General features: G+C 44.8%; 1 protein-coding gene across 1 annotated transcript in view; it reads left to right on the top strand.

Moving 5' to 3' along the window:
• TMEFF2 (transmembrane protein with EGF like and two follistatin like domains 2) overlaps nt 1–25,224 on the top strand; it is a 126,523-nt gene that overhangs the window by 76,118 nt on the left and 25,181 nt on the right. The window contains exons 6-7 of the mRNA XM_071747841.1: nt 19,374–19,522; nt 20,544–20,603. Coding sequence (XP_071603942.1) covers nt 19,374–19,522; nt 20,544–20,603 — 209 coding nt within the window. The remainder of the gene's footprint in view (nt 1–19,373; nt 19,523–20,543; nt 20,604–25,224) is intronic.

Raw genomic sequence — 25,224 nt, 5'->3', positions numbered from 1 at the left:
CTTGCTGGAGTTGAAGACCTAACCCTCAAATGTTTGAAATAATTAGACTGTGCATTTAGACATCTTCTCAATGGAAATTGTTTCCTATTTTAGTGTTTAAGGGGGTTTCAAAAGTATTCATTTTTTTAATTGCTGTTTTTTTAAACCTTAACCACATAAGCTGAGGGGAAATAATTCTGTCTACTCAGGATTATTTATTTTTTTGAATTTTTCATTTTCACTTGAAAGTAGGCAAACATACATTAAGTCAACTTCAAAATAATGGTTTCATTGTGATTTTGGAACAGCCACTAGACAAAAAAAAAAGCCTCTATCCACAGAGCTATTCTAACTCTGCCTTAATTGCCAACCCCCATCTTTCTATCTAAGAAATTCCTGCAAATTCAGAAAGGAAACAAAATAAGCAAGTCCATATTAGAGCTGTTGTGTGGATGATGCTTCTGGAACTGGGGGCTGGTGGCAGCTGAAGGATGAACACAGAGACTGGGCAGTCAGGTGTCAGTAAAACAGCTTTGCCCCAACCCTAACTTGGGCACTAGGAATGGAGTCAGTGGATAAATGGAGAAGATTATATTTGGGGACAGTGTTGGGCTGACCTCATTCAGGCCAGGCATCCATGGATGTCCTTCAGGCATTAAATTTTAATTATTATTATCATTTCCTGCTGTTCAGTGGAGAAGCTTAGGAAGGTGGTCATCCCTTTGTGCTCAGTTTGGTTTTGTCTTGCCAGGCTTTTAATAACTTCTGGTTATGGTCTCTGAAAAACACCAAACAAACCACTCCAGTCATCAAAAGCAAATTGGAGTATTGAAAACCAGGAGCAATATGCATCATGGTTATAGGTTTGCAAAGATGTAATGAGATTTGTGTGGAAGAAATTGCTTAATTTTTGTCTTTGCTTAAGGCAATTACCCAAGGTGTGAGGATTTTCATTGTCTCCTTGACGGGATGTCCTTGAGAGTTTGGGTGGTGCAGTGTAAAAACAAATCCCTGGTAAAATTAATATATCAAAATTCACAGTCTAGTGCTCATGTTTTCATAATTAAGTGCACTTCCAAATTGGAAGGCGGGAGAAGAGAGGGGCAAGGAATAAAATTAGCTGCAAGATAACATTATTAATCATAAGCCCTGAATAGCAGTGTTTATTTTTTTTCCAGAAATAGCTCGATAAAGTAGCCCGATCCAAGTTTCCCTAGTAATGTTCCCACTGCAGCTTTTGCACTATCTAATTCCTTCCTTTTGAAACAACTTGGCTTAGATGGAGCAGTGTAATGACTGCAGGAGCTGAAGTTCTCAATCTCTATTGACAGGCAGGTTTTCTGCAGGGGAAGACTCTTCTTGGGGCTGGAAGCAGGGAAGGGCATTTACTAGAAGATGCTGCCAGACAAACTGTTAAAAGGCAGGAAAGCAGATTTCCAACCAGAAGTACAAAGACCATGCAAAGCCTGTTAAAGGTCTGCTTTGAAGTAAACAACTTCATATGCTGTAGCAGAGCCCTGTTTCCCTGTCCCTGCCCCTTGATTAGTCTTGGATAAACGTCTTTGTGAAAAATGAGCCTTCTGGGTGTTAGCTCTTTGTTATTCTTATTACTAGAATAAAAGCAGGCTATGTATGGGGGGCCTGGATCCCTCTTTCCAATGTCTGTTAATTGAATTCCCATGTTTGGCACCAGATAGACACATTCCCCCACTCCCCCTGCCAAGATGTGGCATGTCCTTAGATTAAGTGGGGAAAGAAATTTCTGTTTCTTGTTTGATGGCTGCTTTTATGCAGATCAGATTTCAGAAGGAGGCAGTGCTCCTTCAGCTGTCTCACCTGACTGATGAGCTCTGGAAAACCCAAATGGGGTCAGTGCATCCCAGCAACCCCAGGACCTGTTGTCACTGGGTGATAAACCCAGCGCTGGCAGGGTCCTCTCACCATCAAAACCAGTTTGAGGGTGCAAGGTCAGTGCCTGATCCATCCCAGGGAAGAGGGATGCCAGCTGGTAGCAGAGCCAGATCTCAGAGAGCTGGAGATAGGAGGCTGGCTGCTCGCCTAGGATTTTCTAGGATGCCAAAGTAGATCAGAGAAGAGAGCACAGGTGTGATAGCAGACGTGGCTGGGTTGCTGATGGTTTAAAGCAACAATTAACATTATTCTGCTTTGCCACAGTCTGTTATTCTGCAGTCTGGTTTGACTCTGGGGTTTTGGGGGGCTTTTTTTTTTTTTTTTTTTTTGGCTATTCATTGCCAGGTGTCACTCAGCTGAATTGTGCTATTGCACCGTCCAAACGTTACTTTTAAATCTTTTTATTTTTGTAAAAAAAGTCTGGTTTTGGCTGGATTTCTGGGGTCCTGAGAGGGGGGTTGGTACACAGAAGACTACTCAAAGGGGTAAGACATGCATGTGAACATTTACTGGAAAGTACAAAGAAAAGACAGAAGAGAACTCGCTGTAATAACAGGTTTTCCACAGCATGGTAAAGCACACATGTATTATTATCCTATTCTGCAGTCTAATATCACAAGAGTGAATGCAATTTGGCATTCCATTAGTGAATCTCTTTCTCTAGGTTAAAAACAAAGGCAGTTCAGTTGAAAGTCTTTAACATCTTGCTACTTTAATATGTGAAAGCTTCTTGTCACTAAGAGGATCGTGTATTACTGGCATTATTCCCACCTTTAATGCATTTTGCACCCGTGGGCTTCATGAATATTTAAAGCAGGGCAGTGGCCGTGCTCTTTAGCACTGGATTGCAATCTATTGGTAAATCAGACATTTGGTGTTGCTTACTTTGAGCTTTGTTCCTGAGCTGGCTTGGGAATAATTGATTTTGTAAGACATGGCTACTGAAGATAACACCCCGAGAGATAGACTTAAAAGGAAATGAAGAATATAGCATTGTGAACCATGGTGTGTTTCTAAGATCTTCCAGAAAGGATCTATGAAATACTCACTCACTGTATATAAATAGTACTCAAAAAATGGAGTGCCTGCTCATCTGCTAAAGTGGCTTAGTGTCAGTGCATAACCACGTCAGAAACCTGGATTCCAGGATTAATCTCCTCCTTATGGGGCACTGAGGAAATAAGAGCACTCTCTGCACTGGACAAGCCATGGTTTGGATAGATACTGGGCAGTTATTTCCAAGGGCCATGATGTGTCCAAGTAAGTGGAAGGAGATAAATAACAGGAAAAAAACCCTTCAGTTGAATTTCCTGTTGGAAAACACCCGAGAAGAGCGGACAGGAGTTATTTTCTTCAAACAGGATTAAATCCTGCAAGCCTCTGACTCGTAGAGTTAATCAAAATCAAAATGATGAATTGGGGTTAAATATGCATGGTTTTCCTTTGAATTTCAATAGCAGGTCAGCCAGCAGCAGTATCAAAATGCAGGATTGCCCAGAATAAGATGCAGGTTGCTGTGAGACAGACACAGGGGTGTGTAATGTGCAGAGTGCTCTCCCTGCAGCCTGGCAGGGTCAGAGGAGCTGGGATGACCATCTCTGCAGGTTGCTCCTCTGCCTTCCCCTTCCTCTCTCCTGTCCTGGAGGTCACAGGTGGAGGGGAGAGGCAGCAGCATCCCTGGCAGGAGGTGCCTGACCTTGAGTGGGCCACTCAGGGGTTTGGACCACTGATAAACAGGGGCATGAATATTCCTGCTGCTTCCCACAGCTCAGTCCCACACACTAAGGGCTCCTCCTTGGCTGAGCGTTGAGTTTTTTTGCTCTGCCATGGGCACCTCTTGTGGTGAGCACCATTCCTCCCTCCCCACCAGCCTGGCTCAAGCTGGAGGAGCCTTTTCCATTTCTCACAAATGCAGGAGGATCCCACCAGGCAGGTTCAGCTCAGGAGAGAGAAGAAGGTGCTGGAGCCATTCTCCAGGGACACTGTGTCCCTGATGTCCCAAAGCTGGGAGCTTGGAGGAAGGCACCCAGGGCTGTGGGGAAGGAAGGAGCATTGGTTTAGGGTGCTGGTCCCAAGCAAGGTGCAGATATTGCAGCCAAACTGCAGCAGGTATGGCTGGGATAATAAACTCCACTTACCCAGGGCAGAGAGTCACACACAGAAAACATATTAAGAGGATGAACTGTTCCAGTCTTTTGTTTCATATTTTCCTGCTTGTCTCTGATATATCCAGTTTGGGTAAATGCTCCTACAAGGCAAGTGAGCAGTCTGCAAGGCATGAGGCTGGTGGAACTGCATTCTCATGCAAATAAGCAGCACCAAACATGGGAGATATTTGTGCAAATCATGCAGCTGCCATCAGCAACGACCCCTACAATCAATACTGCTCTAGCAATCAATATTTATCTTTATTATAGTATAGAAAGAAAACATAAAAGAAACTAATGATTTTGCCAGCTTCTCAATCCACACAGCAATTAGGTCAGTCAGCTTTGGGGCCCTTCCCCCTTCAATCAGTTGCTCTCAAGCAAAGCATCTGCAAACAAGCTGCTGTACTACTATAAGGTACTAAAAGGTAATTGGAAAGCTCACATACATTACACGGGTATTGGCTGCTTCATGTTCAGCAGTGTGTATAATAACTCTGTGTGACCTACTTGTTCCAGATGCAGAAACAAGGAGCTACTTTAAGGTCTGCAATGTCCCGTGCATTATACAGCAGCTACATCACCATTTTCTGCTGCTTTCCTTTCTCATTCAGAGGGAAAGTAGATCTTTGTTCAATGTGTAACACTGAATCACACCCATTGGGCTTGTGGTTGGAATAAACAGAGAAATGGAACCATACTGGTGAGGCCACAGCTTGAGTCCTGTGTCCAGTTCTGGGCCCCTCAGCTCAGGAAGGAGATTGAGGTGCTGGAGCAGGTCCAGAGAAGAGCAAGGAGGCTGGGAAGGGATCCAGCACAAGTCCTGTGAGGAAGGGCTGAGGGAGCTGGGGGTGTTGAGGCTGGAGAAGAGGAGGCTCAGGGGAGACCTCATCACTCTCTCCAACTCCCTGAAAGGAGGTTGGAGCCAGGGGGGGGTTGGGCTCTTTTCCCAGGCAACTCTCAGCAAGACAAGAGGGCACAAGAGGTCTCAAGTTGTGCCAGGGGAGGTTTAGGTTGGACATTAGAAAGAATTTCTTTCTGGAGAGGGTGATCAGCCATTGGAATGGGCTGCCCAGGGAAGGGGTGGATTCTCCATCCCTGGAGATATTTCAAAAGAGCCTGGATGTGGCACTCAGTGCCATGGGCTGGGAACTGCAGCAGGAGTGGATCAAGGGTTGGACTTGATGATCTCTGAGGTCCCTTCCAACCCAGCCAATTCATTGATTCTATGAACACCATTTAAAAAGCAACCTTACAAAGTTCTTCCTGCTTAACTTAGGAACATACCTAAGGCACATTTCTGCTGCAGAAATCTTCACATGGAGGTTGGTAGTCGTGTCTAATAACAGTCCAGGCAAGGGCTTACAGAGGAAAGGGAAGGAGAGCAGCATGCAGTCTCTGCATTGCATGGCAGGAGCTGGCCATGTGGCTCCCAGCCTCCTACACCCTTGTCACTGGCCTAACAACAGAGCCACCTCCAGTCTCTGCCCAGAAATCAGCCCAGTTAATTATAAACGTTTCATCTGGTGTGTGTTCCATGGCTGAAAGGTTCAGAAATAAAAATCAAACTGCCAGCTTCTAGTTGAGACACCACGTTGAGATAACTGTAGAGATACCATGCAGTGGGCTGAGACACTGACACTGTAAAAAATGGGGCACAAGCAACAAGATTTGAACTGGAAATTGGTCAGGGAAGGTTTTGCAATGAAACATTGGGAACAACAGAAAAAGCAGTGTGACACCTGCCTGTCCATGATATTTTAATTATTAAAGCTACTGAAAGGAAGGGCCAGGTTGGTGGCTTTCACAGGAGGCTGGACAGCCAGACCTGCTGTCTGGAGTGTGAGAGCTGAGTAGAGAACCTGGACATGTTCCTTCATTTGGGCTGTGAAAAAAGCACCATGTGAACTGGCACAAGAGCAGAAAAATTAGCAAAACGCAGTCCTTTTAAGGAGTAGGAGGCAGGAATGAGCACATTGTATTTCTGAACTGAATGCACTACTAGAAAGGGCTTGGCTGGAAAGCTAATGCTTGGAAAAATGATGGCTCCTTTGGCCATCTGGTGAAATTGGGTTTCTCTATGTACATTGTATTTGGTTTTAGTTAAAAACAACCATTCTTTCCAGTCAGGTAAGTTTCACAAAATCATTTTTGCATCTTCTTCCTGTGCCAAAAGAGGCAATTTAATTTTGAAGTGAGACTGATTCCCAGCTCCCTTAGGGTGATGGTTTGGAGAATTTGACCTTTCCATCCATCGAGTCAACACAGTCCTTGAGAGACTTGTATTCATTTGACAAACTCCTGCCTTTCCAGAATCTCAGGATTTATTTTCTTAATAACATTCTTTTAAAAAAAATGGTTTTAACATAAGTCAAGATTGTCTGGTGTTACTTATATTTCATAGTGTTTTATTACCAATACACTTTGGAACACTCTGGTAAATAATTCAGCCTACACAAAGAAATTGGCCATATTTTCTCTATACATTGAGGAAGTCTGTCATGTGGACCATATATCACAGCTCTAAATGTTCTCAGATAAATGCAAACCCACATTGTGTTCCATCTGTACTACTCACCCAAGTAAGTCTTGTAGGGACCCTCTATGACACCAACATCTCTTATCCAAAAACTAGAATCCCTAATGTTTGTGTTTGTAATAAAAAAGATCTTTTGCAATTACAGCAAAACTCCCTGTGTGTCTGGAGGGTAATACCCTACACAGTCATAAAGCTCACAGATTTTTTTTCCTTGTGCTCCTCCGTTCAGATCCAAACTTGCCTTTCAGTTTCAGATGGTGAGCTTCCATCTTAAAAAATTCAATTAAAGCTATTCCACTGACTTCAGTGAAACAAAAGCTCTGTCCCAGTATCATAACTGTGGAGTATCTTCTCAGGACCAGCAGAGCCTTTCCCTGGCAGACAGAACTGACTCGAGTGTAAATGTGCAGTTGTTCACAGAGTGCAAAGATTAACTTGGAAATTGTGATGATAAAAGCAGAATTTGGCTGCCTGACTCCTTCAGTTGCTTCAGAGGAAATACTGATTTGTGAAAAGCCAAAAACACCTTCTCAGACCTTTTTGGGTTTTCATGTCTTACTGTGGTGCCATGCTCCTGTAGGAACAGGACAAATTCTTCTGAAATTTAAGGGGGGAGGCTTGTGAGTCATGTAGAGCTGCCATTTCTCTTCACAATTATTAGTCTGTCAACATTAAAAAAAAAGCTGCAATATTTTAAAAAGCATGGTTTGAAATAGCCAAACTTTCCTGTGAGATTTCCATGGCCAAGGTGCTTTTACCCCAAGGTTCAGCATGCAGTGTGTGTGGCCAGGAGGTTTGGGTGGCACAGGGGGATTTAGGTGGTCATGGCAGGGAAGCTGGAGAGATGGATAGCCAGGGAAAGGACAGAGGATTGTGGAAGCAGGGTGAGAACCTGAAGCTGACCTGCAGCTTGTCCTTTTTGCTGCTTGCTGGAGAGAAGCCACAGCAGCTGCCCACATGCAGGGGGGTTTTCCATGTGTGTTCCTGGGCACTGTGTTTTTAGGAAATTTCCATTTACAGGTGACAGCTTGGCAGAGAGCAATCCTTTTGTGTCCCCAGTTTAACAGGGGAGCAAATGAACCCAGGAGTTTGGGGTTGTGAAAACTGCTGTGCTGCAGTTTTCAGTTCTAAGTAGGAAAATGTAGCAGCCTTCCAAGCTCACACCTTTATTTGTGTTTAAGGAAGGGACTTGGCAGTCTGTTTTGTGCTCTTGACTTAGTAAGAGGGTGTTGTAAAGATCCTGCCTGGCTCCTGCTGCTTTCTGGGAGGTGTAGGAGAGGATCCCTCATTGGCTTTGCAAGGGCAGAGCTGCACAGGGGTGCTCTGAGGCAATGCTACCACTTGGTCGTGTAACCCCATGGCTGGGAGAGCCCGGGCTCACCAGGCTGTGAAAAGGAAGGTAAGGGATAGTGTAACACCCATCAAATATTGATGTGCATTGACACTTCAGCTTCTGCCTCCAGCAGGGCACTACAGCATGAAAGAGACAGTGCACACACCTTGGAGACCTATGAGCTTTTGCACCTTTTTTTTTTTTCCCCCCCTCCCGTTTTCTTTTCTCCTTTTTGTTATTTAAAAAATAAAGTTTCCCTCCCTCCCTGGCCCCCCATTTAGGCAAAGTCAGACCCCAGCAGTAAGCTGAGCAGAGCCTTCATGAGTGCCTATTTAGTTGCAATAAAAGGCCGATTGGCCTAATGTGCAATCAAGAAAAGAGTGACATTTATGGCTCTGGTTTTATGGTGCTGTGAACTGAGCAAGATTTGGAGCCTTACAGTGCCTTCAGGGGGCAGGAGATCACCAGCAATGAATTGTATTTATACCTTTTCCAATTTCCTGCTAGCATTTTAGCAATAAATAGACTGCGTTGTTATTGAGTTTTATGTAAGTATGTTTACAAAAAGCAGGAATACAACTTTGTAGCTCTGAATTACATGTGTTGGCTAAATAGATCAGCAGAGAGACTAACTAGGTACAGCACTGGGAGAGCACTTTCCAATTTATTATCAAATATCTTAATAGAATGCTTCATCTCTTCCATCCCACTTTATGTTAACTATTAAATTAAAACTGCATCCATCGCAGAAGGTCGGAGGCTCCTTCACACACCCATGTTGGAACATCAAGGCCACGGTTTGTTCACACATCTAAGCCATTAAAAATACATCCCATGCATTAAATATGAGCCTGAGGAGAACTCAATAGGAGCTGACGTGTAGGGCTGACCTCAGCTGTCACAGCCCCTGCGGGGTGGCAGGTGGCCCTTCCCCACGGCGTCCATCTCCTGCCCTGCTCCTTTCCCACGTGCAGATTGCAGCTAAAAGCCTGTGGGAGATGTGCCCAGACCTCCAGACTTTGTTGCTGTCTCTCAGCCTGCCTGTCTTGTAACAAAACTCTCCCAGGCAGAGGGGCACAGGTACCAGGGATGCCCATCCTGGCCAGGGAGGAGCACGGGTACCCCAGGGGTGCCCATCCTGGACAGGGAGGAGAACAGGTACCCCAGGGATGCCCATCCTGGCCAGGGAGAAGCACGGGTACCCCAAGGATGCCCATCCTGTCCAGGGAGGAGCACAGGTACCCCAGGGATGCCCATTCTGGCCAGGGAGGAGAACAGGTACCCCAGGGATGCCCATCCTGGCCAGGGAGGAGCACAGGTACCTCAGGGATGCCCATCCTGGCCAGGGAAGAGCACAGGTACCCCTGAGATGCCTATCCTGTCCAGGGCACAGAGTTTGCAGTGCACCTCTTTTGGGATCTGCAGGAGGATTCCACTGCTTCCTGGCCCAGACCTGAAGAAGGTTACTGTCACCTGGTTAGTTTGCTGGCAGGGTTGTGTCCTCGGGGTGACACATTTCATAGAATCATAGAATTGGCTGGGTTGGAAGGGACCTCAGAGATCATCAGGGATTTCATTTATTGCTTCCTCTTCCTTCCCCTGGCAGTGATGCTTTCCCCTGGGGCTCTCCCAAAGGCAGCTGCTGTGGTCACCATCAGCTCCAGCCAGTAATCCCACCTGGTTTGGTACAGCAGCTTTCCCCTCCACACTCTGAGGAAAAAGAGGGTTTCTGCTGCTCCCTCCTTCTCACAAGTGCAGGGATTTGCTTGGGGTTGCACCAGTCCCAGTCCCATACCCATGGGCTGAGATCTCATTTCATCCCAGTGCAGGATGGCACGAGGTTCCCTCACTTTATTTCTGTCTGTGCAGGAGGTGCAAACAAAGCCTGAAGGAAAGCCTGAAGTATTCTCCTAAAATGTCATTAAATTGCTAGGCTGGATTTTGTTGTGTAATTTAAGGCATCCTAGCACACTGGGTAGCCTGGAGAACGCAGCCAATTCAGATGGTGCTGCCTCAGGCAGGGCTCCTCAGGAGCAGGAGGTACACGTGTTTGAGGACACAGAGCACTTTGTGATGAGAGTTAATCTGATTTTGCACGTGTGCAGGGAGTCTATACAAGGAGGAATTATTTTACCATCTTTTTCTTCAGCTTAGTTTTGGGGAGGTCTGTTCTAAACTTTGGTTCCCACCGGCGGTGGATGCTTCACGTGCTGCACAGGCCAGGGCTTGCAGCGTGGTGGTGTCTGCTGGCAGGAGAGCTGTCATCCCTTCAGTCTCACTGCTAAATCAGAGTCTCCTCTCAAAAGTAACTTCTGGTGTAGTTAACAAAGCTGTCACCAGAAATTTGCTGATGGTTCCATCCCAGCTGGTACCACAGTTCTTGGTGAGCAGACAGAGCCTTGCTGCGTGGCAAGGTCCATGCCAGGACCTGCAGCTGGTTGTCCCGTGCTTCCAACAAGACCTTGAAATATTTCTACTGGCTTTTGCAAACTGAGGTGAAACTCGAGGATTTGCAGGAATGATTCTCATTATTCTGCTGGCTTCAAGATAGGAACCCACAATAGCAGCACTAAGAGGCACACAGCGAGAAAACGTTGGTGAAGGACAGGCTCAGATGTTTACACAGGGAGAGAAACAGTCAGCAAAGCTTTGTTTTAAAGCAGACGTGAAGGACACCAAGTTTAAAAGGCAATTATTTTATTCTGTAGGTTTTAGATAAACTTCACACATTAGATACCTGCAGACACTTGAATTGGCATGTGAGCAGTGGTAGAATTTTCTTCTCCAGTCACACAGCTGCCATGAGTATTTTTCTGTCGTTCTTCAAACCCAGTCCTCAGCCTTGTAATTCTCTGGTTTCTCCATCTGGCTTTAAAGCATCCAGTCTTGCTTTACACAACTTAGTTCCTTTAAAATAGGAATTGTATTTAAAAAAAAAAAAAAAAAAAAAAAAAAAGAGGAGATAATTATTTTGCCCTATAGGTGTTAGAATAGAACTCAATGTACTCAGGGCACGAGTGGCTTTGGGAAGCCTGATGAAGGTTGTATGATAATTGGTGCTTTGAATTAGAAGAGGGAAGCAAAGGTGAGGTTTTTGATGGTTTTTGTCAAAAATTTGGAAAAGAAAGTTTCAGGGGGACGAAAACCAAACCAAAGTAAAACTAAAGAGATTTAGGAATCAAGTTGCAATGTCTTGCCCAGAGAGATTAAAACAATCCCTGGGATGAAGCCCTGCAAAGTGGTGGAGCATGGGACCAGCAACTCTCCAAGCTGGCCCAGCCTGGGTGGCTGTCCCTACATCTGTAAGGAGAGGTGCCTCCAGTCCATGAAACCATCCTGAAACAGCACCCCTGAGCTGGCACAACAAATGTGCCCTGAAAAATCCATACATATTTTTAAGGCTTGCCAGGCACTCCCTGGTATTAAGCAGCATTGCAGCTGTACAGCCATCCCTCTAGCTCCTGGCTCTGCACTCCAGCTATGCTCCCAGATTTGGTGGCATTTGGTATGCAAGGAAGGGCAGCAATAAATATATTCACCACTTTAGTGCATTTTAGCCTGACAGATGTCCAGCAAACAGTATTCTGGTCTCTTGCAGTCCAAAACAAATGAAAAGAAAAACCCTAAACCAAACCACCTGACTATTCAGCACATCCTTCTGTTACGATGCTTTTGGGGTCCTTCAAATAATTTTCATTATGCACTACATAATAATAAAAATCTCTGTGTAGTATGCTGATAATCCCCTGCATGGTCTCCCTGCTTTCTAATTGTTTGAATAACAGGATGCTATTGAAATGCCAGGCAGAAACATTGCATCACCCTGAGGGAATCAAGCTTTTCTCCTTTTACTCCTGGTGAAGATAAACATTTAAATGGTAAAAAAATAAGTAAAATATCCCAGGGAAGCCACTGTGAGAAGCAGACGTGCTGAAGTCTTTAGTACAGAAGCTGAGCTGCAGAGGACAAAAAGGAAACATAAATTAGAGAAAGAAATAAATAAAGACCATCGAATGGAAGGCACTCAGAATAAGCTGAGCTTTTTCTTCTCTTGTGATCTTAAAGCATAAGAGAAGCACTAGCAGACCCAGGAAAGAAATATCGTGTGCTATTTTTGTGCTGCCATTATAAAATATGTATTGTTTATTGTTCTGCACTGCAGAGAAAGTTTTGCATCAGCCTCAGAAATTCAGCAAAGTTTGTTCTGAAGGAGACACACAGCATGGCTATTCTTTAAGCCTCTTAATGATGTTCTTAAGAGTGTGATGATAAGATTTCAGGCTCCTGGCAAGCACAGGCATATTGCAGGCTATGATTCATAGAAAGTGTAAAAAATGGTGTGCCTGCTTGCATTAAGGATGTATTTGGTGTGTACTGCTTTGTATATATATATATATATATATAAGTACCTGATGTTGAGCTGGATGTGAAACCAGGCAACAGTGCCAGGAAGTTTTGTCTCCTGGCTGGAATCATCTCTTGGTTCCATCTTCTTGGAGACCTCTGCAGCATACCTGAGCTTGGCCAAGCTACCAGCAGTCCCTCTACAAGTGACTCTGTTGAGAGTGCCAGGAGTTTCACTGCCCAATTTACCTCTCTGTCAAGTGGGGCTCATAGTGCAAAGCCATTGCTGCTCCAGGGCTGTAGGAGTTTCCTAGAAGGCTCAGTGCTGACCTTATAAATGGGCTGAGGGGCAGAGAGAAAGCAACTGCTGTGTCTGTGGTCCTTTTGGTCCAAACAGAGCTTCCTGCAAGCCCCCTGCAGCACTCCTGTGTGGGGGGAGCTTTGAGGATGACTGCTGTGGTGCCCAGGTGGGGGACAGAGGGGACCTGTCCCTGCTCCTGAGTTTCACAGCCCAATTTACCTCTCTGTCAAGTGGGGGTCATAGTACAAAGTCATTGCTGCTCCAGGGCTGTAGGAGTTTCCTGGAAGGCTCAGTGCTGACTGAGGCTGAGGGGCAGAGAAAGCAACTGCTCTCTGTGGTCCTTTTGAGCCTTTTGGTCCAAACAGAGCTTCCTGCAAGCCCCCTGCAGCACTCCTGTGTGTGGGCAGCCCTGAGGATGACTGCTGTGGTGCCCAGGTGGGGGACAGAGGGGACCTGTCCCTGCTCCTGAGCAATACCACAGGCAGCACACTGCAACAAGGAGCCATGCAGCAGCAGCAGCAGCAGCAGCAATGCATGGATGGGCTGGAGGCAGTGGATGCCCATGGGCACAGCTCTGCCCAGCCTGCTTAACCCTGCCAGTCTGTGTCAAGTCTCTCTCTGTGGTGTTGAGACATCTAAAAACACACCCAAAGCTACCTGGGTGAGTGAGTGGTGCCCCCAGCCTCCTGGCACACTGCTGAACCCACCCTGCAAGGTGTCTTAAGGAGTGATGTTGAGCCTGGCTTCATTTCAGCTGGTAATGTTGACAAAGATGCCCCATGCACCAGAAAGAAAAAACTTGCAGGAATCCAAATAATGGAGAAAGCATTTGGGACTGATTGCTGGGCTTGTTATGCAGGCAGATACTGCCAGGTTAGCTTGAAGTGGGCATTTATGTCCTGCTCGGAGAGGTGCTGACATCCAACCAAAAACTGAGGGTTTCTGATGGTGGTTTTCCAATCAGAACAGAGCACAAGAAATGTCTCTGGTGGAAATAGCATAAATGTACAACCATGGTTTTATTTATATACTCTTTTATGGCAAAGGGAAGGCTTTGGGCTTTTTTTTTTTTTATGCTGCAAAATGTTGTTGGGTTTTGCCTTGCTTTTTTTTTCTTTTCCTGCCTGGAGAAAATAATACACCATGGTTAAAATGACTGCAGAATGGAACATCACTTTCCCTGTAAAATAGTGCTCAGTGAGACACGGTGGGATCTCACACTTGACCAAATTAGCATATGCACTCAAATATCAGAGCTCTGACTAGTAAAAATAACACCAGATTTGCATTTTTGCATTTTTAGCTCTCGCTTCCCTGTCTGTTTAGTTTTATGCCTTTTTTCTTGACTGACAATTCTCTTTGTGGCAGATTTATTGCTGTTCTGCTGTTTGGACCCTGTAATCAAGTAGATACTTGGCTGAAGACATTAGTCGTTTCATTAAGTACTTTTTTGCAGATATCTCAGACACAATTTTCTCTTGCTCTGGTTCCAAAAAAGCAAATGACCCGTGGCCAGCAAAGCCTGAATATGAATCTTTAATAAACAGAGGTAGTACCAACAGTTCTCTCAGGTTTCCAGACTGCAGAGGGCTAATTAAAAGATGTTGAGTAGGGAAGAACTGCCATTGCCTGCATCTGTTCCCAGTAAAACCACTCTGCTAGAAGCATTGTCTCATTTACCCTCCTTCTTTCCCTTCAGAGCTACACAGGAAACCTTCCTCGTGCTACGAGCATTTATTGCATGGTAATACTTCAAAAAATATTTTTCAGTAATACCTTGCAGAAAACAAAGGCTGAATGGTTTGGCTTAGGAGCAGAGATAAAGCATGGAGTGGGGTTCTTTTTATCATCACTCTGTGGCTACTGCTGATACTTCATTCAAGAGCTAAGGAAATACAATTGGAGCATTCCCCTATACTTTATGGGCCAAGAACCATTTTTTTTTGGTTTTTTTTTTTTAATTGAGATGCCTCCCCCATAGCCATGAATCCTCTCTGCAGTTAAAGGGTGTCTCTGTGCCCAGAAAATAATACCATATGTTATTTGCTGAAGAGTGGGGAGTCAGGAGCCCGTGTGCTCACCAGTGTGCTCACCCGTGCCTGGTTTATTGACCCCATTAATTTTTACAGAGACTGATGAACAGAAAGCCAAGTTGGCTGCTCCAGCTTGGCCAAGCAGCCTGGTGCAGCACATTGCCATCACTGCTGGGTCACAGACTTCTCTGAGCTCTGGGCAGCTTGTTTTTCCTGGTGAAGATCATTATAGGAGATAACTAACTCACCCTTCTGCCCTCTTCTCTTGTTTTCCTGGGAAGAGGAGAAGCATCCTGGGCTTCTCCAGCATGGGAGCTCTCACCAAGCTCTGCTGCAGGATGTAGCCCAAACCCCCTCCCAAGGAGGCAGCCCCCCAGGTTTACCTGTTGTCTTTTTAGTTTGCTTTTATTTTTTTGCTTTTTTGATCACCTAAGTGACTCAGTGGATTGCTGGGTACTCAGCCCCTCCAAGATTTTTATCGTATGAAATAAAATTGAATAAGATAAAAAAAGAGATGTGGAAGTCAGCAGAGGCATTCATTATGACCTACAAGAATGGACAGAAGGAAATGAGCCTTGTTTAATGATTGTTTACAGTGACAGCCCAAATTTTAATCAATTAATACATAAACCCATTACTTGGAAGATGTGATGGGCCTGTGGGACAGTGTTTGGTATTTCTTCCTTTCTCTGGGGAGCTGCAGGGTATCAGCTGACATCTTGGAAGCATTCCTTCCTCACAGATGCTTTTAAAGCTGCTTTTCTGCCTGCAGAAGTCATAGCTAAGCCTTACACATCTATTTTGTGTATGCTCTTGGGTACAGTTTCATCCTGTGACCCCCAAGGAGACCTCATTGACCTTCTCACAGCTTCTTGAGCCCCAGGAAAGCTCAGTCAGCCATTATATTGCCAAGCTTTCTTCAGCACTACACTTAGGAGCCCAGGAACCAAATAGATTTATTGATATAACTATAATCAGAAGTCGTAGCCAGGATGATAAAATGGACAAATGATCAAATTACTTAAAATTAGAGGCCTACTGAAGTGCCTCAGGGACTGGGAAGCTGCGGGCAAGCAGCTGGCCTGATGCTCAGCCCCACAGCAGCAGCAGCTGGGTCAGCCCCAGTCCCACACTGGACCTGGGGGCACCAGGGGACCAGTACAGCCAACAACCAAGAGATGAAGCCACTCTGATTTTGTCACTTGTGAAAGAATGAGAAGGCAACAGGGCAGAGCCTGGACACAGCTGAGTGTGAGAAGGGAAGCACTGGTGGCACTGGATGCTGGTTAGGAGCAGGACAGGATTTTTGGGGGTGAGAAGTGTTGGGGTGAATCTCTTTTTTGGGGTAGGTGGGGGGGATTTCTGTAGGATCTGAGGTCTTCAACACCATCAGGACTCCTACCTAATGTACACCCTTGGATTCAGACAGGGGTGTCACAGTTTGGTTCTGCTGGTTTGATAGGACACACTCCAACTTGTACATCCTCTAATCCTTGAAGAACTGGAGGCACCTTCACCTGTGGCTAGAGGATTTCATTTAATCAGATACATTAAGTACCTTTCATTTTGTATTTATTACACTGCCAGCACATCCTGCTAAAGGATGAGGTATCCTCCGGGGCCACGTGTCCCTGGGCAGGCAGGTTTGGATTAAATGCCTCACCTTTTTCTCTGTAATTTACTCTTCTGGACTTTGGGGGCATGGTTGAAATGGCAGAGTGCTTGTTGCTCTGGTTTGAAAAAGCACATTTGAATATACTGTCATTTTCCCTGATAAGAGAGCACTATAAATGAAGCAGAGTCAGCAACCCAGGTACATGAATCTTCCTGATGCAATCCTAATTTTAGCATTTCCTGACATATATTTGATACTGGCTTAATTGTGCAGCCTTAAAGTAGGCTGTAAGTGCAAAAGCAGTAAGAAGCTGCAGATGCAAGCCAGAAGCTGTCCACTGAAAGGGGTGGGTGATGCCCAGATCCTTGCAGCAAGGAGCTTGGGCTGACAAGTTTCTTGTAGTGGGTTTTTTTTTACCACCCTTCTAGTCAACTCTGAAAATCAGGCTTCACACAGGAGATCCTACAGGACTAGAGCATATAGTGTCACCCCAAGGTTGTCCCTTTCTCTCTCCCTGTACACAAGCAATCTGACATCAGCACATGGAGCTCGTGTTGTGTCCTCTTCCTGCAGCACTTGGCTGCAGAGCTCTTGCTGGGAAGTCTGGTCTTGCAGCTGGAGGAGAGGGGAATTGAGAAAAAACTTGGTTCTCTTCTCACTTTTACTGAAGGAGGTCAGAAAAGTCATTCCAGAACTTTTTTTTTTTTTTTTTTTTTCTGGAAGGTATCAACAGATGCAAATAAATGCCTAATGGGCTCTAAAATGGTCTTTGAAATCAGTGGGAGACAGGTCTCTGAGATTTCAGAAATCCCACACAAAGTGTTTGCATGCATCTTTAAGCATCTAAACACCTTTCAAAAATACATCTCTTAAGGACCTAACTCTGAGCATAGGTTCCTGCATCCCCTAGGCATTCTGGAAATTGCATCTGAAGTTGCTTAGATTTCCCCTAAAGAGCACCCTTTTGTTTTAATTTTCTCATTGACTTAATTTTCTCTTGACTTGAGACACAATCTATATTAACCTACCCTCATTTTTTGGTAGCAAAATGTAGAGAAGTGAAGCTGTTTCTGAGCTGGTTTATTGCAAAAAAAAAAAAAAGGAACATATGGCTGATTGCGTCCCATCTGAAATGCAAATGGTGGAGCTACGTGGGAAGAATTACTGTTCCTTAAGCAGTAAATGTTTCCTAATGAAGGGAGTTTGAGTAAGGTGGGAAGCTGGAAAGGGCTGCAGGAAGAAATAACAGCAGTTAATATTTCAGTGGAGCAGAACATTCTTATTCCGCTGATAAGGAGGTCCTTAGGAAATTGACTGCATTTTTTTTTTTTCTTTCCTATATTCTGTATGTTCATCAGTGTGGGGAAATTGTTACACAGGGAGCCAGACTCTTTTCTTCCACTAGTTATGAAATCGTGTCATTTAATCCATAATCCAGGCCTTTCACCTTTACATCTTTTTTTTTTTTTTTTTTTTCTTTTGAAGCTCAAGTTTTCTGTATTTCGTGAGATCTACCCAATGTCAAGAAAGTCTAAAAAAAGAGGAGTTCTGGCTCTGCTTTTCATTGCTCTGGTCACGTTTGTGGAAGCCAAAGGGGGCTGTGGAGACATCTGACCCACACTGTCTTCATTTCTTGTGCTTCCCCTTCCCACCAAAGCTTTTCTCTTGTGTGTATCCCTCTCCACACCCAGTGCTTGAAGGTGTCCAGATGTCAGCTGTGAATGGGGGGGTGAACTGACATTTTTTAAACACTTTCTTAAATCCAGCAGCAAGGCTGGAGGCTGACATTTCCATGCCTTAACTTTCCAAAGGGAGGGAGAGCTGTGGAGTCAGCACTGTGAGGTTTAGTGCAAGCTGGAGATGGAGCATCGGTCACGTTACTCTGCCTTAAATGTCAGAAGGAGACAGGAGGAGTTCAGACAGCAGCATGTGCACAGTTTTCTGCTCAAAAAAGCTGAAAGAGCTGCCAGGTTACATCTCTGGCTTTGTCCCCAAGCAGGATGGCACTGGTGTGGGTGTAAGTGTTGCTGTGGCTGAGCTGCCTGCTGCGTGGTGTGGTTGAGGGGATGGAGGATGAGTGTGCCCAAGGCTGGCTGACATCCCTGATACATGAATGAAATATGAAAATGAAATAGGAGAAACCTAAAGAAAAAAGGCTGCAGTCTGCTGTTGATGCAAACAATCAGGCTTCTCCATTTTCTGAGCACTGGCAAGGCTTGCTGGGACAGGACATGTCCACGTTACTGTTTTAGTTCATCTTTGTAACAGATTTTTGAAGTGAATTCTTTTGGTTCAGGTCTTAGGACAGCCCAGGAGCTCACAGCATGGGTCACTGGGACTCTGGAAATACCCCCAGGCTGCCCAAGGACAGGGCCACCACTGCTTTATGCTCTGTCCCATGCTCTGCTTTCAGCTGTAGGACCCTTCTCCCCACACAGAGCACATCACCAGGGTGGGAGTGGGCATTGACCTTTCCTGGGTGACACCTGGGCAAGGCTTTTGTGGCTGCTGAGTTACTGAAATGCTCCAGAAAGTGCTCATGCACAGAAGTCTCATCTAGAAACAGCATTCCTCTGGTTTGAAGACTGAGTAGAGCCACCACACTCAGAAGGCAGGGTAGATCCCACCACTCTACACACTCACATCACTAGTGGTGGTTTTACCCCAGTGAGGTGAGGTGAGGCTTCAGCATCCCCTCTTGTATAATGATCAGAGTGCCTATTTATTGTTAGAATTAAATCATAAATCAATATAAAACCAGACTTACACGGTGTTACATACAATAGGCAGCACCTCAACAGAGGCAAATTTGGGGGGGTTCTTTACTTGGAAGAGGGTGCAACAGCTTGAACTCTTGCATATCTGCTTGGGTGTTCTTTGATTTACAAGCACTAAATGGGAGAATGCTAGGGCATAATTTTCTATGTGTAAGACTCTTTTTTACCTTTCTTTCTGCTTGTTTTTCTGTGTCTCTTCTCTCTTCCCACATTTTATTTCCATCCAGAAACACAAATGACCTCTTGACAGAACTTTCCACTTTCATTCTGTTGATTTGCATCGTGCAGTCAGGAAAACATAAACACTTTCATTTCCGAGATGTTTTTGTGCTGTCAGGAAAAAAAACTTTCTCACATTAAGCCTCTCCTTTTTTCCCTTTCTTTATCTTTTCAGGTGCGTGTGCAACATCGACTGTTCCCAAACCAACTTCAATCCTCTTTGTGCTTCCGATGGGAAATCTTATGATAATGCATGTCAAATCAAAGAGGCATCATGCCAGAAACAGGAGAAAATTGAAGTCATGTCTTTGGGTCGATGTCAAGGTAACTCTCATAACAAAACCCATTTCAAAGAATGTTTTCAATTTTTGTTCGGGGGAAAAAAAAGAAAAAAAAAAAATAACTGGGGCTGGCTTCTTATTTGGCACTTCTCACATTTCCATTATACTCTTACAATTTATATGGTGTGGTGCAGGCTGTGGGAGTGGGCAGAGCTCCCCGTGGTACAGGTGCCAAGCAAGATGCAAGGAGTTGTGTGTATATAACCCTTCTGCAGCAGCCAGGGACTGCCCAACCCTGTCCTGGAGCCAAAAATCAGGCACCTGGATTTTTGGCCAGAGCTCTGCCCCTCAGGTGCAGAGCTGGGTCCAGAAGATGTCAAAGGTACCTGGGAGGAATTTTTTTCAAGAGCAGCTCAAGACTCAGGGTGTTCCTCCATGAAATGCCCAGCTACTACACCACCTGTAACCCTTGAGCTGACTTTAAATACTCTGATTTGCTCTCAAATAAAAATGAAGGAAATGTGCCTTTAAATAGCTCCTGTAAATGAAGTGTTTAGTGACACTCAGATGCCTCATAGTTTTTTCCCTCTTAGCTTCTGACCTGTAAATCCTCAGTACACCTACTTGCAAGCCCATACTACCCAGGTATATTAAATATATTAAATATATTAAATATATTCTACTTTATTTCTAGCTCTTTAAAGTTAACCATCCTATGTGGCAGTTCATTTCAGGGTAGAAATTAAAATTCCCCAATTGCTTCAAATAGAGGAGAAATGACAACTCCTGCTTCACACTGATATATTTGTCCCAGCTGCAATCTGTTATCACATATTGTTAGGAGGGGGGAGGAGTTAAAAAAAAAGAGTGTTTTCTTAATGGAAAATGTTTCATGTTTCATTGCAAAAAGCCAAATCCTGCTGTTTTCACCTGCCAGGCCCAGGGGAGCCTTGCAGTGCTGTGCATGCAAGAGAAGCTCTGTTTTCTTGGGCACTGGTGGCTGGGGCAGAGTCAGGAGCAGGAACAGGATCCCAAAAAAATTCCACATCTTTGTTTTCTCACAGACAATTCTACAACAACAACAAAATCAGAAGATGGGCATTACGCAAGAACAGATTATGCAGGTACAGTTCCTATGCCATGTAAATCACCATTTGTCTGATCTGTGTCAGTCACTTTCTTTGCCAAAGTGTCTTCTAGTATGGTTTTCTTGGTTTACTTTAAGAAAATGATCTCTCTGTCTTTGTAACAAATAGGCTTCTTCCATTTTTGTCAGTATATAAAGGTATTCTGGCCACAAAACACCAGTTCTGACAGTGAAAGTAAATGTTGTAAACTCTTTGGCAGAACGAGCAGACATCATTGAGAATTAGTGAATTGGTGCATTTGATTATGCACATTTTTATCAACATATCCAGGTCTGAGAAAGTGAAAACACAGAGCATTGCACAGCTGTGATCCAGCTGTGGCAATGAGATGTTGCCATAATAGAGGATATTACCTGTCTGTGTTTGATTGTGAAGTTAATAAGGTTCCTAAAATGTTTTGGGGGTTGGGTTATTTTGTGATAAATGTTTTTCATTTATTTAGAAGTTACTATAAAATATAATTGCTGAAAAGCCTTCTATGGAGTTTGAAATTGAAGACATGTAAATATTAGTGAGGTTTGGGAGATGTTTTTTACATTCTGTGCCTGGGAGGATTGCTTTAGAAATGGAAGGTGTGCGTGCACAGGCACGTGCATGCAGATATTCACAGCTCACACTGGGAATTCAGGCCTTTGGGGAAAAGTGTTGTGAAAATGGGTCAGGTGATGCACTCGTTGCTTAAGTCTGTAAGATTTTTTGTGTTCTGAAAGTAGGTATTTAGAGTAAGTGCAGATTGCATCTGTTGTGAGGGCCCTTTGTGCACAACATCCCAGCGTTGATAGCGTTCCCAGCCATTAGAAAGGATCATTCTGTTTCTACAGTGCACGATGATTAAAATGTAGAGCAGATATTTCCTGCTGTCAAGAAGCCCTTGCATGGGTGAAGAGTCATGCAAAGAGATAAAAGCCCTCAGTCTCTTTTCCCCAAACTCTCAGCTTTTTTCTGGGATGCAGCACTCAGGTATTTTTAAAGGCTGGAAGGGCTGAGGTTGTAGCCCTTGGTGGGCAGGAGACACAGCTGAAGAGGCTGAACTCATTTATTTTAGGTTAGAAGTGAAGTAATACTGCTGTGTTAAATCCATTTCCCTCCTTGCTGGAGAGCTCAGAAGAGCACTGGCACCCCCTAAGCCAAGCTGGAGGCCTGCAGCCCTTTTTTAAATGTTTTGCAACCTGTCCTCTTGATGGTTTAGCTTGAGGATGGCAGTGACCCCCACCTCGCCCAGGAAGGAGACACTGCATTTAAGTGTGAAAAAGCTGTAACAAAGAGGGAGGAAGGGCAGCTGGAGGATTAGGGAGGTGGAGGAGAGCACTGTGATGACAAGAGGAAGCCCAAGGCATGGGTCACAGAGGAAGAAGAGCACGGAAGGCACCTTCAGCTCAAGTGAGCAGGAGGAAGAGAACAGCTCTTGCTGAGGAGAGAGTTGATATTTCAGCCCACGCTTGAAAGGAGAGAGGGTGGGCAGAAGAAAACTGATTGCAGGAAAGAGTTGTCAGGGGCTGGGAGTCAAGCAGGGAGTGCAGGAAGAAACTGGGTTACTGGTCAGGGATGAGGGCAGAGCAACAGCATGGAGGAGCAGCTCTGTGATGGAGGCAGTCTCTGAGAGGCAAGAGGTTGGAAGGAGTTGGAGCAGGTGCTGCAGCAAGAGGTGCTGGGGGCCTGTGGTGGGGTGAGAGGGCACCTCCATCCCCTAGGGCTGCAGGAGGGATGGAGACAGGGAGATCCAGTCTGGCACAGAAGAGCACTTCCATTGCACCTCAGAAAGCAGCTCCCCCAGGCTTCTGGTATGGCTCAGGCCCCTGAGGGCTTCTGAAAGGCAGTGACACAGTGACCCTCTGTGTGGGGCTCATCAGGTACCATCCACTGACTTCATGTGAACCACAGCTGCTGCACCACCTGATACCTGGACTCTTTTTGTGCACCTATTACTCTTGCTTAAATTTTTCCTTTTTACATACAGTGACAGCATGCAAGGTAACTCTCATAACAAAACTCATTTCAAAGAATGTTTTCAATTTTTGTTTTGGAAGTCTTGTATTCTTGCAAGGCAATCCACATGCCTCCAGTGTCCCCAAGTGTTTGTGGCATGACCCTAAGGGAACAAACCATTATATCAAGAAGCTGGAACAACCTCAGTCTTTCAGAAATAGTTGGTGAGAAGGAAGACAGCAGTACAAAACTGAGGCTTGGTAGACATTCAGGCTTCAATATTTGGCAGGCAGGAAGCTCCATGCTGTCCTTGTGTTCTGTCAAGTGCAGAAACATTTGATTCTGGCTATTATAGGAACAGGGTCTGTGCTACTTTGATTCCCACCTTTGGATCTGCTCAGAAGGGAACTGCTGCCCTGACCATGGGGAGCTGTGTGTGAGAGAGCAGCAGCTCCTCAGCCTCGGAAGCAACGTCCCTGACCCTGCGCCTCGCTGGAGAAAACCTTTGTTCTCCACCATGTAATGGCACTATAAATCTCCGTGACTGTGAGCACTACATGCTTTTAAAAACACTGACTCCTCTGGACTGACTTTCCCAGGGGAGAAAATGGCAGTGAGAATCAGTGATGTTGTCAGTTATGCCAAGGCAGCAGTGCCAAATGCTTGAGGCAGCCGAGTGGCGTGGGCTCTTCCACCAACAGCCCCGTGTGCTCCACACCAGGTCCCGGGAAGGCAGCAGCTTTGCAAACCAACCCCCAGCTGATTTTTCTTGCCTACTGAAATATTCAAACTGACTGCTCAATCCGTGACTTTGCTCCCTCCTGTTCTTTCAAGCCTCTTGATCCTCCCAAATAAAGCGCAGACCTTTCAGTTTGCAGGACCAAGAGCGCTCGTTCCTGAGGAGCATAAATCTTGGCATTAAGTTTACATCCCCTTGGATTTTGAGGCCTCTTACTTCACACAGACAAGATTTGCTCTGTTACTAGAAATGCCTGGTTAGTGTTAGAGACACCCAAAAAGCAGTGTCCCCTTTTCCAGCAAAGCAAACACTAAAATCTATGGCATGGTTTTTTTTGGAAAATCTATGGCATTAAGTTTACATCCCCTTGGATTTTGAGGCCTCTTACTTCACACAGACAAGATTTGCTCTGTTACTAGAAATGCCTGGTTAGTGTTAGAGACACCCAAAAAGCAGTGTCCCCTTTTCCAGCAAAGCAAACACAGGGAGACTGAGCCCCTTGAGGACCTTCTCTGATGGTGTTGACTTCTCCAGGTTCACCAATCTATTCTTGCCATGGTTCAAGATGTGTAGGCACAACATCTGTACACGTGTGTGTTTGTGTCTCCCTTTGTGCAATTCTGGCCTCTCTCGTTTTTTCTGTAACCTCCAAGTATTTATCAGACTTGGGGGGATTTTCACTCTTTTCAAAAAAAACGGCAGATTGTTGGTCTTGATCAAGTTTTTGAAATGAGATTTAGTTTTTAGTCAATAAATGCACAGGAGAGATTTCTCCCCCAAATCCAATAGAAATACACTTTATCTTGCAATTTCCATGAAAAAAGCATTTTAAGTGTAATGTATGTTTTGGAATGGAGTGATTGGAAGTCCTATGATTGATATTTTCTTGAATTTCCCCATTATATCTGTAAAGAAGTTGGGTGTTTGGGTGGCATTTTTGCATTGAGAGCCTAGGCAATCAAGGAGTTTTCATCTTGTTTCTTCATTTGCCTATTTATTTTGATTCTTCAATATTTATATTCCCTCCTTAAGATCTGGATATTAGCAATTATCCCCTAAACCAATTCCATCCTTTCTGGTTATCGAATTACGGAGATTTTTTTTTTTCCAAGCCATTTTGAACACTCTAAAGAAGAGGTCTGTATGGATAAGCCATATTTCAGTGTTATATATTCATGAAAATTGTCAGTGAAGACACTGACAAATTTGATAGACCTATGCAATAATCTCATCTTCCAGGCCAGACAAAACTCCCTGTATGAGCATTGATTAGATCAAGTCTTGGCAGCCAAACGCCAGCAGCACAGGGAGGCTGATGAAAAGGGGATTTTCAGCCCAAATAGACTCTTTTGGTGAAAAAAGCACATCCCCAAATATCACAGAATATACCATGGAATGGTTTGGGTTGGAAGAGACCTGAAAAGTCCTTATTTCCAACCCCTGTGGCCCAGGATGAGCACAAAATGATGCACGGCTCCTCTGTTCCCTGTTTTCCCATGGGATTGCAAATCTACACAACAATCTTGGATCTTTTTCTGACCACTTTCTGGCAGTACTGGAGGTGCTCCACTGAGTAACCCAGCAGATGGCTTGTGTTGCCTGAGCAAACTGAATGCTCCACCAAAAAGGGCAAAACCCATCTGTGTCAATACATCATCTTCCCTTGGCTGTGGGATGAAGGCCATGGGACCCACCACAGATTCCCTCTCCAAGGATAAGGAAGAGTCTTGGATTCTTGTCTGTTCAAAAGCCCAAGAGTCTTGCACTTCCAAAATAAATAGAAAGTAATATTTGTGTTTGAGAAAAGAAAGCTGCCTTACGACTTAACTCTGCCATGCTGCATCCTTAGTTTCTGGTCCCTTAGGGCAGCTCAAGCCATGCCTGCCAAAAAACACGTGGAGATGTGGCAGTGATGTGCTGCCCAGCACCTCT

The sequence above is a fragment of the Heliangelus exortis genome, chromosome 6, assembly GCF_036169615.1.
Source record: "Heliangelus exortis chromosome 6, bHelExo1.hap1, whole genome shotgun sequence".
Lineage (NCBI taxonomy): Eukaryota > Metazoa > Chordata > Aves > Apodiformes > Trochilidae > Heliangelus > Heliangelus exortis.
This window is presented reverse-complemented; position numbering and strand designations above follow the sequence as displayed.